At 43.4% G+C, this 18,879-nt stretch overlaps 1 protein-coding gene across 2 annotated transcripts in view; it reads left to right on the forward strand.

Moving 5' to 3' along the window:
- The window catches only part of LOC143324820 (teashirt homolog 1-like), a 36,468-nt gene extending 31,563 nt beyond the window's left edge, over window positions 1-4,905 (forward strand). For both annotated transcript variants that reach the window (XM_076737571.1, XM_076737570.1), the window contains exon 3: window positions 82-4,905. In XM_076737571.1, the coding sequence (XP_076593686.1) occupies window positions 82-3,617 (3,536 nt within the window). In that variant the 3' untranslated portion in view covers window positions 3,618-4,905. The remainder of the gene's footprint in view (window positions 1-81) is intronic.
- The last annotated feature ends 13,974 nt before the right edge of the window (window positions 4,906-18,879 follow it).

Genomic DNA, 18,879 nt, shown 5'->3' on the forward strand with positions numbered 1-18,879 from the left:
TTAATTTCACTGAGCTGACCTCTTTTTCCTCTCATTTCCTCCCCTTTTTTGTCTTCTCTCTCTTGCTGCCTTTCTCTCCAGCATACATGCCCGAGGACGAGCTTAAGGCAGCCGCTCAAGATGAGGATGAGCACCTGCAGGATGACGGCCTCTCATTAGACGGCCAGGACACTGAGTTCCTGTGCAACGAGGAAGAGGAAGATGTGGATGGAGGCCAGCCACCTAGTTACAGAGACTCTCCACTCAGCAATGGCACTAACCCTGACGCTGGATATGGGTCTCCACTCAGTGATGCCAGCGACCGACTTCCGGACTTCAAGAGCACCTCTTCCAGGGACGGTCAGGAGAGGGAAGGCACAGCTTTGCCCTTCCGCCCCAACAACGGCCTCTCTTTCCAGGATAGCCTGGCACAGATGAAAGCCGTCTATGCAAACCTCATCTCAGATGCCTCTTGGTCCAGTATCACAATGGACATCATGAAGTCTAAGCCTGCTGCAGCTGGCAGTGTCAACAGTGCCCTCACCACTCCAGAGCCCGCCTCTACTGCTTCTGTCTCCACAACTACAACCACAAACAAGAGCAGTGGGGTCAACATGGCTAGCAGTCACCATAATGGTAGGAGCTCCAGCACCACTGTCAACCACACAGGCAACGTGAGTGGCAATACTAATGGCACAGCAGCTTGCTCTGTTAGCAGCCACAGTGCAACCAGCAGCAGTGGGAGCAGCAGCGGTGGGGCTAGTAATGGCAGTGGTGTGGCCTATGACTGGCACCAGGCAGCACTTGCCAAAACTCTCCAGCAGACTCCCTACCACCTCTTACCAGAGCCCAGCCTCTTCAGCACAGTGCAGCTCTACCGGCAGAACAACAAGCTGTATGGTTCTGTTTTCACTGGTGCAAGCAAGTTTCGTTGCAAAGACTGCAGCGCTGCCTATGACACACTGGTGGGTCTGACAGTCCACATGAATGAGACGGGCCACTATCGAGATGACAACAAAGACAAAGAGGAGGAACAGGGAAAGCGCTGGTCCAAACCACGCAAGCGCTCCCTGATGGAGATGGAGGGGAAAGAGGATGCCCAGAAGGTGCTGAAGTGCATGTACTGTGGCCACTCGTTTGAGTCTCTGCAAGATCTCAGCGTTCATATGATCAAGACCAAGCATTACCAGAAAGTGCCTCTCAAAGAACCAGTGCCAGCCTTGGCCACTAAACTGGTCGCCAGTTCAGCTAAAAAACGAGCTATCCAAGACGCTATACTCTCCCCATGCTCCCCAGACTCTGTTCATGCTGGTAGTGGTGGTGGCAGTGTATCTCTTGGGGATGTTGGCAAAGATCCAAAATCTGCAGCTAACCCCTATGTCACACCAAACAACCGCTATGGCTACCAGAATGGTGCCAGCTACACATGGCAGTTTGAAGCGCGTAAAGCCCAGATCCTCAAATGCATGGAGTGTGGGAGCTCTCATGATACACTGCAACAGCTGACTGCCCACATGATGGTTACAGGGCACTTTTTAAAGGTTACAAATTCTGCATCCAAGAAGGGCAAACAGCTGGTTTTTGATCCAGTGGTGGAAGAGAAGATTCAGTCCATCCCTCTGCCACCGACCACCACCAGACTCCCTGTTCCCACTAGTGTTAAGTCCCAGCCAGTGTCCCCTGCCCTGTCCTCTGGCTCAGAGGAAAAGAGGGAAGGAGGTGAGGATGAAAAAGTTGAGGCAGGTGAGCTACTGGAGAAAAAAATCAAGGAAGAGAAAGATGACTCAGGTGAGAAATCTGAGAATGACGCCACATCATATAAATACCTTAGAGAAGAAGATCTGGAGGAGACACCAAAAGAGGGCTTAGATATTCTAAAATCCCTTGAGAACACAGTATCCAGTGCCATCAGCAAGGCCCAGACAGGCACACCCACATGGGGTGGCTACCCTAGCATTCATGCAGCCTACCAGCTGCAGGGTGCCATGAAGAGCTCCACTACTGTTGTACCCCCAATGGTCCAGAGTGTCCAGATGCAGCCAATGTTTAACAGCGGGCTACGAGGCCTGGTGAATGACCCCAATTCAGTCATCCATTCACCTCGGAGCCCTTCCTCTCCCACCCCCCTCAGGAGCAATGTCACTGCCATGGAGGAGCTTGTGGAGAAAGTGACAGGGAAAGCTGCCACTGTGAAGAAAGAAAAGGAGGAGAAGATGGTGAGCCTGGAACGATGCCGGGCCTCATCTTTAGCAAAATCCCCCTCTCCTGCATTGAGAGAGCAGCGAGAGCAATTAGCATCTCCAAATGACCTTTCTGTAGGTAAACCGTCTGGTATGAGAAGCAGCAGTCCAGGCAGTGTAGATTCAGAGCTCATCTGCAAGAAGGAGCCCAAAGAGAGCCTAGTAGACGGCCACAACAGCCATTCAAAGAACGGCTCTGAGGCGTGTCAATCCCCTGTAACTAATGGTAACAGTCTTGGCATCATCACCGATCACTCACCGGAAAGTCCATTCATCAACCCTCTCAGCGCACTCCAGTCAATCATGAACACTCACCTTGGTAAAGCCTCGAAACCAGTAAGCCCAGCTGCAGACCCACTATCTATGCTTTACAAAATCAGCAACAGCATGATGGATAAGCCAGTTTTCACCCCAACTCCTCAGGGCAAGCCAGCTGAGCCCATCAACCACTATCAGTTGTATGAAAACAATGACCAGCCCATAGACCTGAGTAAACACAAGTCCACCACTAACAGCAACAATAACAATAACAACAGCAGCAGTGTGCTCTTGACCAACAATAGTGTGAATGGTAATAAACCCCTAATTTCCCTCCCTGACTCAGTCTCCTCTCCCCTGAGAGAGAACGCTCTGATGGACATTTCTGATATGGTAAAGAATCTCACTGGAAGACTGACGCCCAAATCTTCAACTCCCTCCTCCATCTCAGAGAAGTCAGATGCTGACGGCAGTGCATTTGAGGATGCCCTAGAGGACCTCTCACCAGTGCAGAAGAGGAAAGGGAGGCAATCCAACTGGAATCCCCAGCACCTCCTCATCCTCCAGGCACAGTTTGCCTCCAGCCTGAGGGAGACTTCAGAGGGCCGCTACGCCATGACTGACCTGGGCCCCCAGGAAAGGGTCCACATCTGTAAGTTCACAGGCCTCTCCATGACCACCATATCCCACTGGCTGGCTAATGTCAAGTACCAGCTGAGACGGACTGGGGGCACCAAGTTTCTCAAGAACATGGACTCGTGCCAGCCTGTGTTCCTCTGTGGTGACTGTGCCTCCCAGTTCAGGACTCCCTCCTCCTACATCAGCCACCTGGAGTCTCACCTGGGCTTCAGCTTGAAGGACCTGTCCAAACTGTCAGCTGAGCACCTACGGGAGCAGCAGGCTGCCTCAAAGGTGATCACAGACAAAATGACATTCGGCAGCCCCCTGTCAGCCTTGACCACACCAGAGGACGACACAGGCTCTGTGTACCAGTGCAGACTTTGCAATCGGACATTCGTCAGCAAACACGCAGTCAAACTGCACCTCAGCAAGACCCACGGCAAGTCTCCAGAGGACCACCTGGTGTTTGTCACTGCCTTGGAGAAACTGGAGAAGCTAGACAAGATGGAGAAGGTTTAAGCCGGGTCTTGAGCTGAGGGTAGAGACTGACAGCTGTGGAACTGATTAGAATTTCATTGCACTAAAATGACATTGTTCACAGTTACTGCACTGGGCCGAACTGAGCCGCCAGAAAAAATCGGTCTTATTATTTTTTGTTGTGATAACTGCCTGACTGGACCATGTCTTTTCATGTTGATTTGTTTTTGTTTTGCCAAGCTTTTTTACACTTATTTTGTAATATATTTATATGCTATTTGTCTGATCTGTGCATGTATTTTAGTGAATCAAGGTTAAACACAAGATTTTAATCTTTTCATGGCAAAAATACAACTACTGCTTCAATGGTAAAGGTGGTGAGAGGAAAAAGAATTGGTGGAAGAGAAAACTGTATAATACTTGATATGAAGAAGGTGAAAATTAAATGTATACACCAAAAGAATGAAAGAATACCCTGAAAGACTGAAGTAGCACCTTAGACAGTTGAATTTGTAAAGAGAACATGTTTTGAAATATCTTGCATTTGTCAAAATCAGATTGATTTTAAAAGATCAAGGATTATCATTTCCATCCCCCCCCTCTCCTTTTTGGGTTCCTGTCACTGCAATGTTTTTGATGATGAATGGCCTGCTCATAAATCTGTCAGTGTACTAGAAAAAAAGATCACATGAACATTTTGGAAAAACTGAAATGCTGCTTCTGGTTACGAGTCAATCAGTGAAAATGAATGGCCGTCAGTATGCAAGTTTGCTCAAAAAACTTTTCCTTGTTGTGAAGTATCACCTTATAGCAATTTTCCAGTTGTATGGTTTGTTACAACTTTCTCTTTCTAAATTGTGTCGCTTTATTCAACTGTAAAGAGAACAGTCCGTTACATGTAGATGATTACCAGTGAAATGTCAGTACTCCATAAGACATATCTTACCATTTGAAACAGCTCAACATTCTTTGTATCTTAAGGTGTGTGCATTCTCTAACTTTTATATTGTCATTTTATATACAAAAACGCTAAAAAATAAAAACAGATGGTGTATATAGATATATGCTGTAGAGCTACAAAATGTCCTTTTTTAAAGAAAATACAAATTTAGCTTCTTTGGCTTGGTTTACAGAAATGATTTTAATTATACTTGCATCCAATTTGATGCATGAAATGGTGTGGAAAATAAATAAGCGATGCACAATGACTATACATTTCAATGTTTTATCGACAATATTGTAAAAAAAAAAAAAAGTTTTTAGCACCGATTAGTTTGTTTCATTTATTTCTCAATTGTAAAATAAACCCCAAAGCAGTTGTTAACAGTCATACCTTTGTGGTTGTGTGTTCATTTGTCATGGTGGTGCACCAAACTCAACATGTATAAAACTTAACTCTGTAGCGTTTGCTTTGCGGCAGATTAAAGCGATCACACCTATATCAAATCCTGACACAGTGTAAGAGGATTTCTTTTTTTGGCTGTACTTAAACCTTACATTGCGGAGGTGAGATTCAGAATTTCCTTGTCTCACACTTAGTACATGTTTTGTGGTCTGCCACAGGCCTGCTTTTATATTTACAAAGTTTCAAGAGAAAAGGAAAAAAGTCACTGGTGAAATACTTACAACTGATGACTGGGCCACATCATACTGCCGATGAATGATGAAGATGACTGAGATGATAAGCCAGTAAGGGTGCCTATTGTACTGTAAAAAACCCATGCTAGGCTTGTGACTGGCCTTCGGAGGGCCCGTTCTGAAAGAATCAGTGTTATATTAATGGCAGCAGTGTACTTTTGCCTGTCTTCTTGGAACTAAATCAGATGGGTGTCTGTTCTGCTTGATATAGCCTCCTGACTGGCCACAGTGAACCGAACAATAATTAACATCTAGATGATGCACAAACAGCAAGTTGTCTTTTGCTCTGATCAGCTGCAATACTGCCAACATGAAAATGTATTCTTGTGCATTTCAAAAAATGATATTAATTTTTTGATGGAAGTGTTGTTAAGGGACATAGCTGTGGAACTTGAAAATGTAGAGTCCATAAACTAACCTTAATGATTGAATATTTCAGAAACTACTCATCAATCGGTGACCCCAAGCTGCCTGCGTCACTCATTGGAGCCTGAATGTAATGCACCTGTGTACTGTAAAGGCCAGATCACACATTTTAACAGATTTGCTCAGATAAAACATCTTTGCAGGATAAAGCGTCCTTAGTTTGAACACGTTTATTGGCTGACTATTTTTGATTTCCACAGCCAGCATGTGATTTTCTAAGGCTGATCAAAAATGATGCAGTTCAGTGCAGAAAACCATTTCCCTGTCCACTTCATTGACTTTGTTTCCATCTCGTCAAAATGAATGTTTGCATAGTTGCTTGCAGAGCATGACAGAAGATCCCTGCACCTTTTTAACTACTCAAGCAGCTTCTCCATCATTTAAAGCCGTCGGCCTCTTTTGCTGCACAGCTTCTTCTCACCACATTTTGCTTTCCCTCAGTCTTCTCTAACTTATGTGCTGTTGATCCAGGACTGACTTCATTTAATGTACACCACGGCCTTAACATTTAGCTTTAGTGAGAGGTGAAAGCGATTCATTGTGTATAATGACCTCTACATGACCCCCCAGCCAAAGCAGCAAGTTGGGGGTTTTCTTCCTCAGGCAGCCCTGCAGGTAAAGCGTCTGCATCAGGAATTTGATCTCTCATCTTGCCCTCATGTCTCAAGTTTCTGATAGAGTACTTACAGTACCAGCCTTTGTATGGATGACGCCATGCTGCAGTGTTATGACTTCCATTCCTCACACTCACAACATCTCTCATGTCGGCTGAGTCAGTCACACACTCACTCACTCTTCCAGCTATATTAGCATGAGTGTCTTTGTGCAATTACACACCTCCTCGATCTGGCTGCACCTCGCTGTGTTGATACACGGGTTCAGTGACAAAGGAAAACACAGGCAGAGGGCAGATTAGCCCGGCTGAAGATGCAGCTTCCTCAGAAAGGGGCTGCTAGAGTTGGGTTATAAAACAAACAAGGCAGATAAACAAGCAACATTTGGAGGAGATAGTGTTCCCTGCGCACCAGAAATAAAAAACACCTTGTAGGTTTAATACCCCACAGCTAAACCTGTAATTTTGCTGTGCCGTCAGATAGCTGCTGAGCCGATAGAGACTCTTTCCTGCTTTGTTAGAGATCAGTGCACTGTTTCCTGTGCGTATTCTATGTAAATTACATGCGATAATCGCCACGCACGGCACAATGCTGGTTCCCGTGGTGCAAACGGAAACCGAGGGTAGATAAACGCAGGCTGGGCAGATTTGCATAGCCTTTGTGTTTCGGGCGCTGCTGAACGTGAGCCCTGAGGATTGGTAGGGATTTCCTCAAGGTTTTGTATAAGTAAATGCCTGCTTCCTCTCAGGGCTGGGACCATTATGTACAGCAGACAGGGGTGGGTGTAGACAGAGGGCACAAACGGAATAACAAAATTACCTGAGCTGGTGGGAACACGGGGAGGGAGTATTAACCTGCATAGCTCGCATCTGCCTCTGTCTAGATAGAACAGCTATATATTGGTGTTTGTATGGGAGTGTGAAGTCTACACTCCAGGTCTGTACATTACATCAAGTATGCTCTATATGTTTATGTCATCTGTTAGAGGTAAGGACTACATTTACATGCACAAAATATTCCAGTTTTTGCCCTCATTCCCACTCAGCTGTTTACATGGCAAATTAATATTCCACTAATATTTGCTTTACCAGCTGCCGTGCATACTCCAATTAACATATGACATTAATAATGACATGACTTTCATTCATTCAACCACCTCCTGGAGAAGGTCAGCATCGCGATACTTGTGCATATCCAAAAACAGTTGATATCCAAGTCTTCCATAATGTTTTAAAAATAGGTGTGTTTGTCCTCCTGAGAAATGTGAGCTTTTCTTTCTTCTTTTTTCGTTATTGTACTCTAGACTTATAAACTTGTAAATCTTGGCTATTTGGTTTGTTTACAAGGCACAGGGCTGATCTTAATCAGGTGAGAGGTTATTAGTTACATTTACATGGAGCCTAATATTCCAATTATAATCAGTTTCAACAAAACAATAAATGCTCTATATTAACCCATCAATCAGAAGAAACAGGTGATTGAAATTTCAACCGGTTGCAGAGGGATACTTTAAACCTTTTCATACATGGTTCAAAATAAAAGTTGCTCAAAATAAACAATTTAATGTGATTCTTTTCTGGCTGCAGTCTTTCTACGCATGCTCCCCATCTTGACATAAAAGCATGGGAATGTACATTTCTCCACTTTGAAGCTGAACTGGACCTCTGCAGAGAGCTTGTTTTTGATACCAGCGCTTAAAGCTGCAGTAGGTAACTTGCATAAAAGTATTTTTTTTGTCATATTTGCTAAAACAGTCCCTATGCCCAGACAGCAGTACATGAAACATGTAATCTGTGAACAAAACATGGCTCCATTGGTCCCACCTACTGCTCCTACTGCGATTTGCAAGAATCTACTGTGCCCGACACAAAACAACCAATCAGAGCCAGAGGAACATCTGAGGGAGTGTCTGACATCTGTCAATCACTACTCACACAAGCTGCAAACCGCCCCCTCCCTCCGCTCATGCTGCCGGCTGCCGCTCAGTCGAACAGCTCTGTGAGCAGCGTCAGGAAGCTACTGAAAGCTATGGCGGAGCAACAGCCACCCGCATAGGAGAAACTGCCCAGACCGCCGCTGCAAACAGCAGCATATACGGCTAAGATAACAAATAACCATAAAGCTAATATGGTGATTGTTACAGTAACACTCCGCAGCACGTACAGTAAGTTAGCGACTGTGATGTAGCGGCTGGGCAGAGTTAGCTTGTTTCCGATGTTGAGGCTAACGTTACTGGTTGTCACGGCAGCCGCGCAGATGCTGCAGGGAGGAGGGACTTGGAGGCAGGGCATGAGTGCAGTGGAGAGGGAGGGGGAGTGATGTGGAACTTGCGTTGGTTCAAATTTTCAGGCTAAGTCTGCTCTCTTCTTGATCTTACCTACTGCAGCTTTAAAGAAATGAGCATTAGTGGACACCTAGAAAACAAGAAATAACAACCTATTAGAAGTAACATAGATATGCATCTTCAGGGACCTGCTCAAACACGTGTCAAACAGATATTGTTGAATGGGTTTGTGCGTGAAAGGTGGCTGTTGAGGAAAACAAATGCATGATGGGTTCATCACTTTGCAAATGTCACACAGCTGTTCCGATTAAATCCATTGGCGCATGTAAACACCGAACCATATGAGATCGCCTCGGATGTAAACAGTTGATTCAAAATCTTCAATCAGAATGATTTCAGTCAGACTAAAGAAAGTGTGCATTAAATAGCAGCTAATGATCCAGAGGTGTCCCTGGAAGGCTCAGGGTCACAGAAGAGAAGTTAACTAAGAGAGGGCATGTTGATTCAGTGCCAAAGATCTTTGCTTGTTCTCAGAGGTTCACCTCTAAGTCTTCAAGGTGTGCTATTACCTCAAATATATGTAATTCATGCAGCCCACCAGCCTTTTGTAAGGCTTCATCTGTTCGTGGCCGTTGTTCCAGGTTTCCATATGACAGCGGCATGAAGATCATCGTCGGCCATGAAACAAAGACAAAGCTCCTGCTGAGGATCCTGGCGCGTGCCTGCAGCCTATAAACCCTCCAACTTTGCACACAACTCCGACGTATGGTTTAATACCCTTCCAAAATACCTCAAACCAAACAAACAATGTCTGACAGAGAATCAACAAACAAAGCAACGAGGACTGAGAGCCTTTGTACTGGATCACAAACTAAAGTCGCAGAAATCTGGTTGGATCCTGATAAAACGCCTCATTGTGGCGAATGCATTCAGGAAGAAGTTATCAGTATTCACGTTTTGCACAAGATACCTGCCTCAGTCTATTTTTATGTTGATTTAAGTCAGTTTGGAGACTTGATTCAATTATGTTGCTCAGCTTCATGCTGTAAAATGTGTAGGATCTGTGACAATTCTACAATCCATGAAGACTAACCAAAAAGGGTTCTATATAGTAACACAAGATATTTTTTGTGCTGCAACCTTTTTTACATTTTCAGACACTGAAAAGGCATGTATGTAACATAAACGCGGAACCTTGTTTAGTAACTTACACTTCATATTGTCAGGGTATTGGCAAAATCTTGGTCCTTAATTCTTTATTCCCGATTGTGTTAACTTCATCAAATTTTTCCTAGATTTTTTTTTTATAATTTTGCATATAGGTTTTGCGTAATGTTCTACAAGAAAATGCCTCTCATAGCTTGATAACACAACCTGTTGTATTGTCATTGAAAACCTTTAGAAAATCACTTTCATGATGCAGATTTTAACCAGTGACTCTATCTTTGTGCATAGTGTTAGCTGTATAGGTGTTATATGTCTCTTCCTGATTCAGACAGAAGAATCTGATTCCACGCAAGACTGAATTTTTTAGATACTTATTAGAGTCTTAGTACATCATTTCAGGCACTCTGTGTGATACTCATGCCACTGCAAGTGAGAGTGCAGCACTCGGTTGGTGTCAGTAGCAGTGTATTTGTATTTTTTTGATGGACATGCGGCAGTCTTTCATCAAGGTGGGTTTATTTTGCAGTGGGAGGGTTGATGTGACAGAGTTGTCTTTGGAGAATGATGGTGTTTGACAGCAGCAGGCTAACGGATGTAGGAGATCATCTCAGTCTGCCAAGCCTTTAGTTATGATGTGGTGGTGGATGAGAACTGCAGGTGTGTGTCGCCAGGCCCTTCATCCATCACAAGCCCGGACAAAACACAGAGCATACAGAGGATGAAATGTTTCCTCCATCTTGGTGGATGAGGGATGTGGTTTTACAAAACAAGATGCGATACCTATCCATTCTGTTCTTACACTGCACTGTAATTTTTCTTTTTCTTTTTTTTTTTTTCATTCACGCTTTTTTGTTTTGGAGGAGGGGGAATGGGTCTGTTTGTTTGCTGTGGATCTTTGTTTCTTCATTTCTTTGACTTGCATTCAGACATACAATAAACCAAGCTACACAATAGCAGGAAATGCTGATAGAAATTCTAAACTTCTAAGATTCCAATACAATGGGCACTATATATACATGTTAGATGTTTTTTTTAAGGACATCTCCTCTGCAGAACAGCTAATCTATCTCTATTTGCCTGATCACCTGGAGACATGTCTATAGCTACAATAATAATCCATACATGAAAGATTAATGACATATTTTCCATTATTCTGTGTGTATATGTATGATTTAGTCATTGACCTCTCAGGGGTTTTTTTTGAATATGAGAACTACCATGTCCCTGTCATTTCCTATTTCAAATCAAAGAGGTCAACACAGAAAATGTCTCAAAACCAATTTGTGTTTCAAAAAGACCCTTGAGAAATAGTGGCTTGTGTTGATATGCACAAAGACACTTATCCCTTATCTATCTTTTCAGAGAGAAAGAGAAGGAGACAGAGGGTGAAGTGCTCCAGGAATCAGTGCTGCCTCCATGAGATATGATGCTGCTTGATTTTGATCATTGACATTTGCTTTTTCATGCATCCCGAAAAACAAGGCCTCCCTTCCATTAAGGAATTATTCAAATGACCTTCAACAGTGCATGTTTTCCTACAGTTTTGTTGTGGGAATATGAGAACACATACTGACATCTCAATTACTTATGCAAGGCTCAGAGTAGGCCCAGTGGATGCAATCACCGTGTGTGCAATCCTCAGTCACTCCGAATCACAGAGGCTCCCGGACAGACACACATAATTCAGACAAGTCAGACAGGATTTGCATACAAAGACTAAAAATAAAAAAAAAGAGGCCATAAATAAAAAATGCACCATCTTGAGTGGGAAGAGAAGGTAGAGATTTTTTTTTTTTTTTTTTTTGGGGGGGGGGGGGCTGAGAGAAGGAGAAAAGGGGAGACCGGTAAATTGTTTTAAAAAGGTCTTACATGTCATGTTGTGTATGTAAAAGGTTTAGACCGATACACAGAGCTGATACTGGCCTTTGGCATTTAGATTGGTGTTGTATATCTCTGAATGGATAAGGATGCAGCGGCATTGATAGCAATTATCTTTATTACTATAATTGTCATCAACATTATTATTGTTGTTAATAATAATTAAGCAATATTAATATTTAAAAAAATAAAAAAAAATAACATTTAAAAAAAATTTTGAAAAAAGTTTAGCTTCCATTTTTTCCCCCTTAATAACAAATAACATTTTAGAAGAAAAAAATACAGTTTGAAATTATCTTTCAGCAAAAAATGATGACAGATGCTGAGTACCAGTACTTGTTAATACTACCTTCAAAATTCCATATTGGTCAAACTCCTTCTATCTGAAGGCCCTCAGCCATCAACCACCACAGTCTCACACTGGTCCAGACACTGTTGTCCATCTTTATACCCGTAAAACCTGAGTTTTTCCCTCTTCCGCCCTTCTGGAGGTGACACACTGTCTCATCGTCGCGTGATGGGTAGGGGGTGGGTGAAGGGGTAGAAGGGCTGGGGTGGTTGAGGGCAGGCGGAGAGGTGGGGTGGGGTGCATCGGAGGCTAACCCGGCATCACGTCATTAGCGTTGTGCGGCGGAGATGCAGGGGCACCCTGACACATGTCACGGACAGCCAGCCGAGAGCCCACGTATGAAGCTGACACGCTGCGCATAATTTATCCTGTGACACGATCTGCATGCCGAGTTGTTGATCTGTTGTGTTTGGTTTGGACATGGGTGCTCTGGCAGGGAAGACAGAGGGGGGGTTATTATGCAGGTGGGGGGGCAGGAAGAGGGGATCGAGGGCGAAGAGGTGGCAGGGTGTGTGTGTGTGTGTGTGTGTGTGTGTGTGTGTGTGTGTGTGTGTTTTCCATTGGTGGGGGAAGGCGACGTCTTGGTGTTGCACACACTGAAGGGGCGACACATTTGTCATGTCCACTGAGAAGCAACATATACATAAACAAGTGCATTCAAATTCACTAATGCAGACACACAGACTCTAACACACAGTCACACACACACAAGCGCATTCACGCTTTGGTGATATGCTTGTTGAGTCACAGTGAAATCACAGCCATAATCTTGTCCCTTAAGACATCTGTTCATGAGTGAAAATGACTAATATTGTTGAAATGACCCTCTGTCATTCCATTGGAGGTGATTGTTTTCCAAGCTTCAGCTGCAGTGCTGCTAAGGCACCGCTGACACCACTTCTCATCAGCTTCACAGAATTTTTGCTTCAGTGACTCAATAAAGCATTAATTAGATTAATATGTTGACATGTCTGTGTGTGTGTGTGTGTGTGTGTGTGTGTGTGTGTGTGTCGGTGCTTTTTTGTAAAGCAGTAAATACCTTTAAAACATAAAGCAATGTTGAACCGATATAGCAGCAAATGCTATGGCACATACATATGGCGGTAAGGAGGTAAATGTGCGTCTCTGTGTGTTGTGATGTTTTGCAAATTAGTAAATATGATGAATATGAATACAGTAGTGTCATTTGGTGTGTGTGTGTGTGTGTGTGTGTGTGTGTGTGTGTGTGTGTCTTCGGGAAGTGCTCATCAACCATCAACGACTCCTGCCCTTCGCCCCCCCCTTTCTGGCTCGTTTACATGAATTATGCATATGACCAGTCTTGTTAGAGGAGCCCCTCCCTCATCACACCCCTAATCCCTGCCGTTGCCGCAGTAACCAAAATTAGACATGACTGTGAGGTACAGTATGGGCCCTCAGGCCTTTTCCTGGACAAGCCTCATCCCGGGCAGGCATGGATGAGGATCCAGAGGTCCTATGGGCCTGTAGGTCACCTGTCCACTGATATTATTATGATGTTGGAGCTTGATGGCAAATATTAATTTCACTTCAGCTCAGTTGTTGCTATGAACCCTAAACCTGGGGGGACACTGTACAGATATGGCCAGATTGGTTGCTGTTTGACAATCAATGTGCTTGGGTTGCATTGGGTTAAATAGTTCTTACATTAAGTGACTACAATTAGGTGGTCAGAGTCAGATACCTGCTTGAAACGCTGTGAACATCCCGCATTAAAACACAAAAGGGCCAATAAATTCAGCACTTGATTTATGTGTTACTTGAAGGACATGTCCACATCACTGGCACATTATGCTTCAGTTGTGATTTTGAGAGATGCTACTGGCAAGAGAGACAGTTGGTAGGAGATGGTGATTATGAAAATGGATGGAGAGATAGTATAAATGCAGTCATTGGTGGAGTATGTTTCCGCACCTCTTGGGTGGGCTTATGTTTGGTAGATTTCAACATATTGCCACCTGCTGTACCGGAGGGCAATGTAGCAAAAATATCAAATAGGCGGTTAAGATAAAATACAGAAGATTTACGGGAAAATATTTAAATGGGAGGAGAGCTGGAGAGAAGGGTAAAATACGGGAGAATCACGGGAAAAACGGGAGGGTTGACAGGTCTTCTATAAAATATCGCAGTGTCTGCAGCTTAAGGGCTTTCCAGGAATAATGGCGAGGGTAAAGACTGAAAATCAAATTATAAAGTGTTGCCATGAGGCAACTTGTACCACTGGGAGGTTATTGCGTCCTGTTCTGTATCTTGTCCTGTCAATTTCTAGATTCATTCAGCTGGATACAAATCACGTGGACACTGCATTCCTCCATCAGGTAAGGAAACACAACACTGAGATGCCTGTTTTTCTTTGTGTCTGTGAAGTGAAGAAGTTAGCTGTTATCTAAAAAGTAGCGTAAAATTTAAATAAATTAACAACTTTGATTGGAGTCCAGTTTGTGTCCAGTGCCAACATTAGGTGCCAATGCAGGAAGTAATGTGCCCTTTATGTAGTGAAGCAGAAATGATGGGTGTGATAGTCGGGGTGGTGGAGGGCATGCAGCACATTCAACTTTCATGTGGCAGACCATCACAACTCTACAGTGAATGTTCACCAGTTTTCTGTGTCACTAAACCACAATGGTTTCCTTACCTTAGCCAAGAGTTTTTGTTTGCCTAACTCTAACCACACCTTAATCATAGTTTAGTTAGCATAATTGCAGTCTTTTCCAAACCTTACCCATACCGTAGTTGTCATGTGCAGTTACTGTAGAAGCTTTTAAAATTGGCATTTGCATGCAGAATTGTCCAATATCAACATCCTGTCTTGCCACAGGATTGCACTGAAGTAAGTGGGCCATCTCCAGCAGTGGACCCTTAGAATTATAACAACCTTTCACTGTATTAGTGATATATGCATATTATACTGTATATGCAAACACAAATTTATTTTCTCTTGACACCATATGCACATAGACATTACATGCAGGTTTGGAAATATGTCAAAGGTTGTAAATGTTGCCCAGACTGTAGTATATGTAGGCAACATCTGATATAGCAATGCACCAGGAAACAGTGTTCATGAATTGAAGTTAAATAATGAATTTTAGATCAGATGTGTGGCCACACTAAAAATTACAATATGGGGTTGGAGACGTTTTCAACAGTCTGGAAAACCTGCAATGAAAGCTTTTTTCTGGGTTTTAATGGAGAGTTTTAGTGTCCTGTAAAGCTTTAAATGCTGTTTCTTAGTCTTATATAAAATGATTATATCCCAGAGGATGTGGACCTCAGGGGCATGTGTTGTACATTCATTCCCTTTATGTAAAGAACTTCAGTGTGTTTGTTTGGAAGAAGTTTTCAATCACGGCTCCCTTGGGATGCCCCTATTAACATTATTGTTTTTTGTAGTCAGAGGTTGCTGACAGGGTTTCTTGGACTGAAATAAAGACAGAAGCCTATCAAGAGAGGCCTTTTTGTTACTGAGATCTATAAATAACTGGTATAAGGGCTTTGTGTAGCAAGAATGTTTTGGCAGTTATTTCTGAACACCATATATTTTAATTTGTGGGCCGAATGTAAAAAAAAAACCAAAAAAACCCCCAACAACACTGTAGGTGTGGGGGGTGATAAGGTGAAACCTGTGAGTATAGCAGGCTTTTATATATTCCCTAAATGTCACACTGTTGTCATTTTGCTGAGGACCCTCAGGTGGTTCCAAACCTAGCTTTGAGAACCCCCTGACCACTGTGCTATCCATTTTAATAAACAAAAGTAAAATTAAGGGAAAATGAAGCAGACTGCCATTGCAGGCAGCTTGCATGTAATCGTCCCCGTTGTTATTTCGAGCCTGTTAATTTCACAGCACCAGTTGGAGTTGTCCATCTGTTTATTAAAGGTTAACTGCCTCCACACTTATGAAGCGTACGTTTCTCACGATTCTCAGAGTTTACAGCATGCAGTAGATTGTCTTCTGAGTAGTTTGTCTTCTGCTCTGATAAAAGAGTAAACGGCAGGTTTGTCACGGTACGTCTGGTATAAATAACCGAGAAGAACTCAACTTGAACTTGAAAAGGAACTAAAGCCGACGAATGAGAAGTCAGAAAGCAGCAAATATAAAGACATATGCAAAGGTTCACATTTATTATACATTATCTGTATTATTAATATAAAAATTATCTGCAGGTCAGACAATCAGAGAGAAGAATGGCTGTTTATGACCCATCTCACATTGCTCTCCTCGTGGAGATGAGTGAGAGTTTTGGTGAATGTCAGGAGTACAGATATGGGCAGACCGCTAATGGTCATGCATCACTGTAGTGGTAGGAAGAAAGCTGCAGTTCCAGGCTTTTGGTTTAATGGACAGCCTGTCACTTCCTTGTCACTTCACCAAAATAATTTTACTTAACCCACTGTGTGTGTGTGTGTGTGTGTGTGTGTGTGTGTGTGTGTATTTTCATAACAGCTATTTAAGGTGAAGCACACTGGTTCAGAAGTATTCCAGAGCCACCATCTTTAGACATTTTCTTATAAAACATTAGCTGTTTTATAGAGGATATTTCCAACATGAATGCTGCTTTGGTTTGTTTTTCCATAATGAACACAGCATGAACACCAAAAAGAAAGAGTCCTTGCAGTAGTTTTTCCACACCAGCACAGCAGAGCTTTGTTTTGACAGAGCATCATGTAATCCGTCTGTTTAAAGCACACTGTGAATAATGGCTTAAGGCAAGTTTTTTAAAGTCTGTCCTCATAACAAATTTCTGACCAGAGAAAGAAATAGTGCTCCCACATGGCATTTGTTGATAATGTCAAGTTTATTTTTTGTTTTTTGTCATGTGAAACGCAGCTGAACTGGTGCATGCAGCAGAGGGTCTTGGTTCCTGGATTCTCATGTGTCAAAATGAGCCCACAAAACAAGCAGCAACCTCAAGCATCTACTGTAAACACCTTAAATGTGACTGATAGTTAAACACCAGTGAACGGTGTTTTTGCTGTGGCACGATCCACGACGAAGAGTTTAAAAAGAAGCTGGTTGCCATGGCGACTTTTGCCCCACAGAGTCTGTGAATTCTGCTTCCTGTTCCTGAACCGTGGATGGAAGTGACACCATGTGACTGCGCTACCAACACATTTTCTCAACGGCTAGCCCCACCCAGCCTCCGACATCGGCACCCAGTACCCCCCCCACCTCACCACCCTGCTTCTCCTTTGTCAAGCCAAGCTCGGAGTGCCATAGACACAGATGAAGGCGTGGAGAAAACACATGCCAAAAAGGCCCCCCTGCCACTCTCACTCTTGCACAGCGACAATGATAGGCTGTCATCACACAGCGATCAGCACTGTCACCCACAACATTGCCGTGCACAAACACACACACACGCACACAAGTGCAGCCATGCACACATGCGCACACGACACAAACACGCATACACACAGGCGTACACACACACACGTACACAGGACCCACGGCTGTGAAAATCCGCACCAGCCTCGACAACACTGACAACCAAGTCACTGCTGTCACTTCAGTTATTTTTACACTGGGGCCTGACAACACATCAAAAATCCCTCTCGCTATGGGAACAACATGAGACCACTGCATCAAGCCCATTAGACGCCACGTGTCACATCAAATATCTAATTATCTGCTGTTCAATATTCCCAATTAAGTTAGAGATGTTCACTATGCACATTCACACAATAATTTACCACAGTGTTGTGTATGCAAAATGAGATGATAGAGCTGGCCTAGCTGTACAGTAAAAAAAAAAAAAGAAGAAGAAGAAGAAGAAAAGACACAGCTGCATTGCTGTCCTAGTGACAGTGAGAAGGCTGAGGTGCATCCTGGAGAGAGTGATCGCTTGCTGTGGTTCAGTCCTGTTTTCTCCACATAAAATCTGACCAGAAACAAAGAGAAAGAGAAATACAGAAAGCGCCAGTTATCCCAGTGTTTTCTGTCCAGACTGGTGGAGGAAGAGTTAACTTTTTTGGCCCTGGCTGCTGTCAGCAAGCAGAAGGCAGCTATGTGATGAGTCTGATTGGCGGCCGATGGCGGTGAGATCAGTGGCAGGGCTGTGCGATGGATGCCATCTTGGCCGGCTTGTGATGTGCAGTTTGTCGCCCAGGCTTCAGTAGGAAGGAAAGCCTTGAAAATACTGCTGGCTGTCACTCAAAGAGAAATGTGGTGTAGTTCCAAAAAAACCCTTCACCAAATACCTTTTTGTTTGCCATCTTTCCTTTTCACGGCCACAAGGACGTGATGAAAAGGTGAGTTATGTTGGTGATAATCAGAAGAATAATGATGACTGAACAATCAGCGCAATTTTTCCTTAAAAGACCTCATCCTTGTTTAACTTAGGACACAGCTCACGACAATACCACAAATGACTCAGGGAAGCCTAAAAAAGGGAGTTAATTTGGGTTAGCAATGCATTTTTCTCTTTTGTTTTGCAACTTTGCTTTACCAGTAATAGTTTCAACACAAGAAACTGCATTCTCACAGAGAACCTAAACACCAAAGCGAGTCGTTTGACGTGTCTTTCAAATCAAACCATATGACTAATCCAAAAGCAACTCATATTAGCTGTTCATGATCCTTCACCTTGATGGTTTAAATTTGGTTTGTCAAGAAAAGGTTGCCCTGATAGTTTAAAGAGCCCAGTGTTACGTGTGGTCAGGAAACTGGATGCAAACCACACTTTCTTGTGTCGTCACACACTTTCTAATGCCGGCCATCTGCCCTGCCCTCTTTAAGAGGTTTTGTGCAGCCTCTGCTGCTGCAAGAGGACTTAATTCATGTAATGGGGAGAGGCTGTCAATATCAATAGAAATGTCACTGTAAGATTTTGAACAAACAGCTAATTCTGTCATTTTTTTTGGAGAGAAATGACAGGAAAGAAACTGATGCTTAAAATATTTATTGTGGAAAATCATCAATATTCCTAT

This window comes from Chaetodon auriga, chromosome 8 (genome assembly GCF_051107435.1).
Source record: "Chaetodon auriga isolate fChaAug3 chromosome 8, fChaAug3.hap1, whole genome shotgun sequence".
Lineage (NCBI taxonomy): Eukaryota > Metazoa > Chordata > Actinopteri > Chaetodontiformes > Chaetodontidae > Chaetodon > Chaetodon auriga.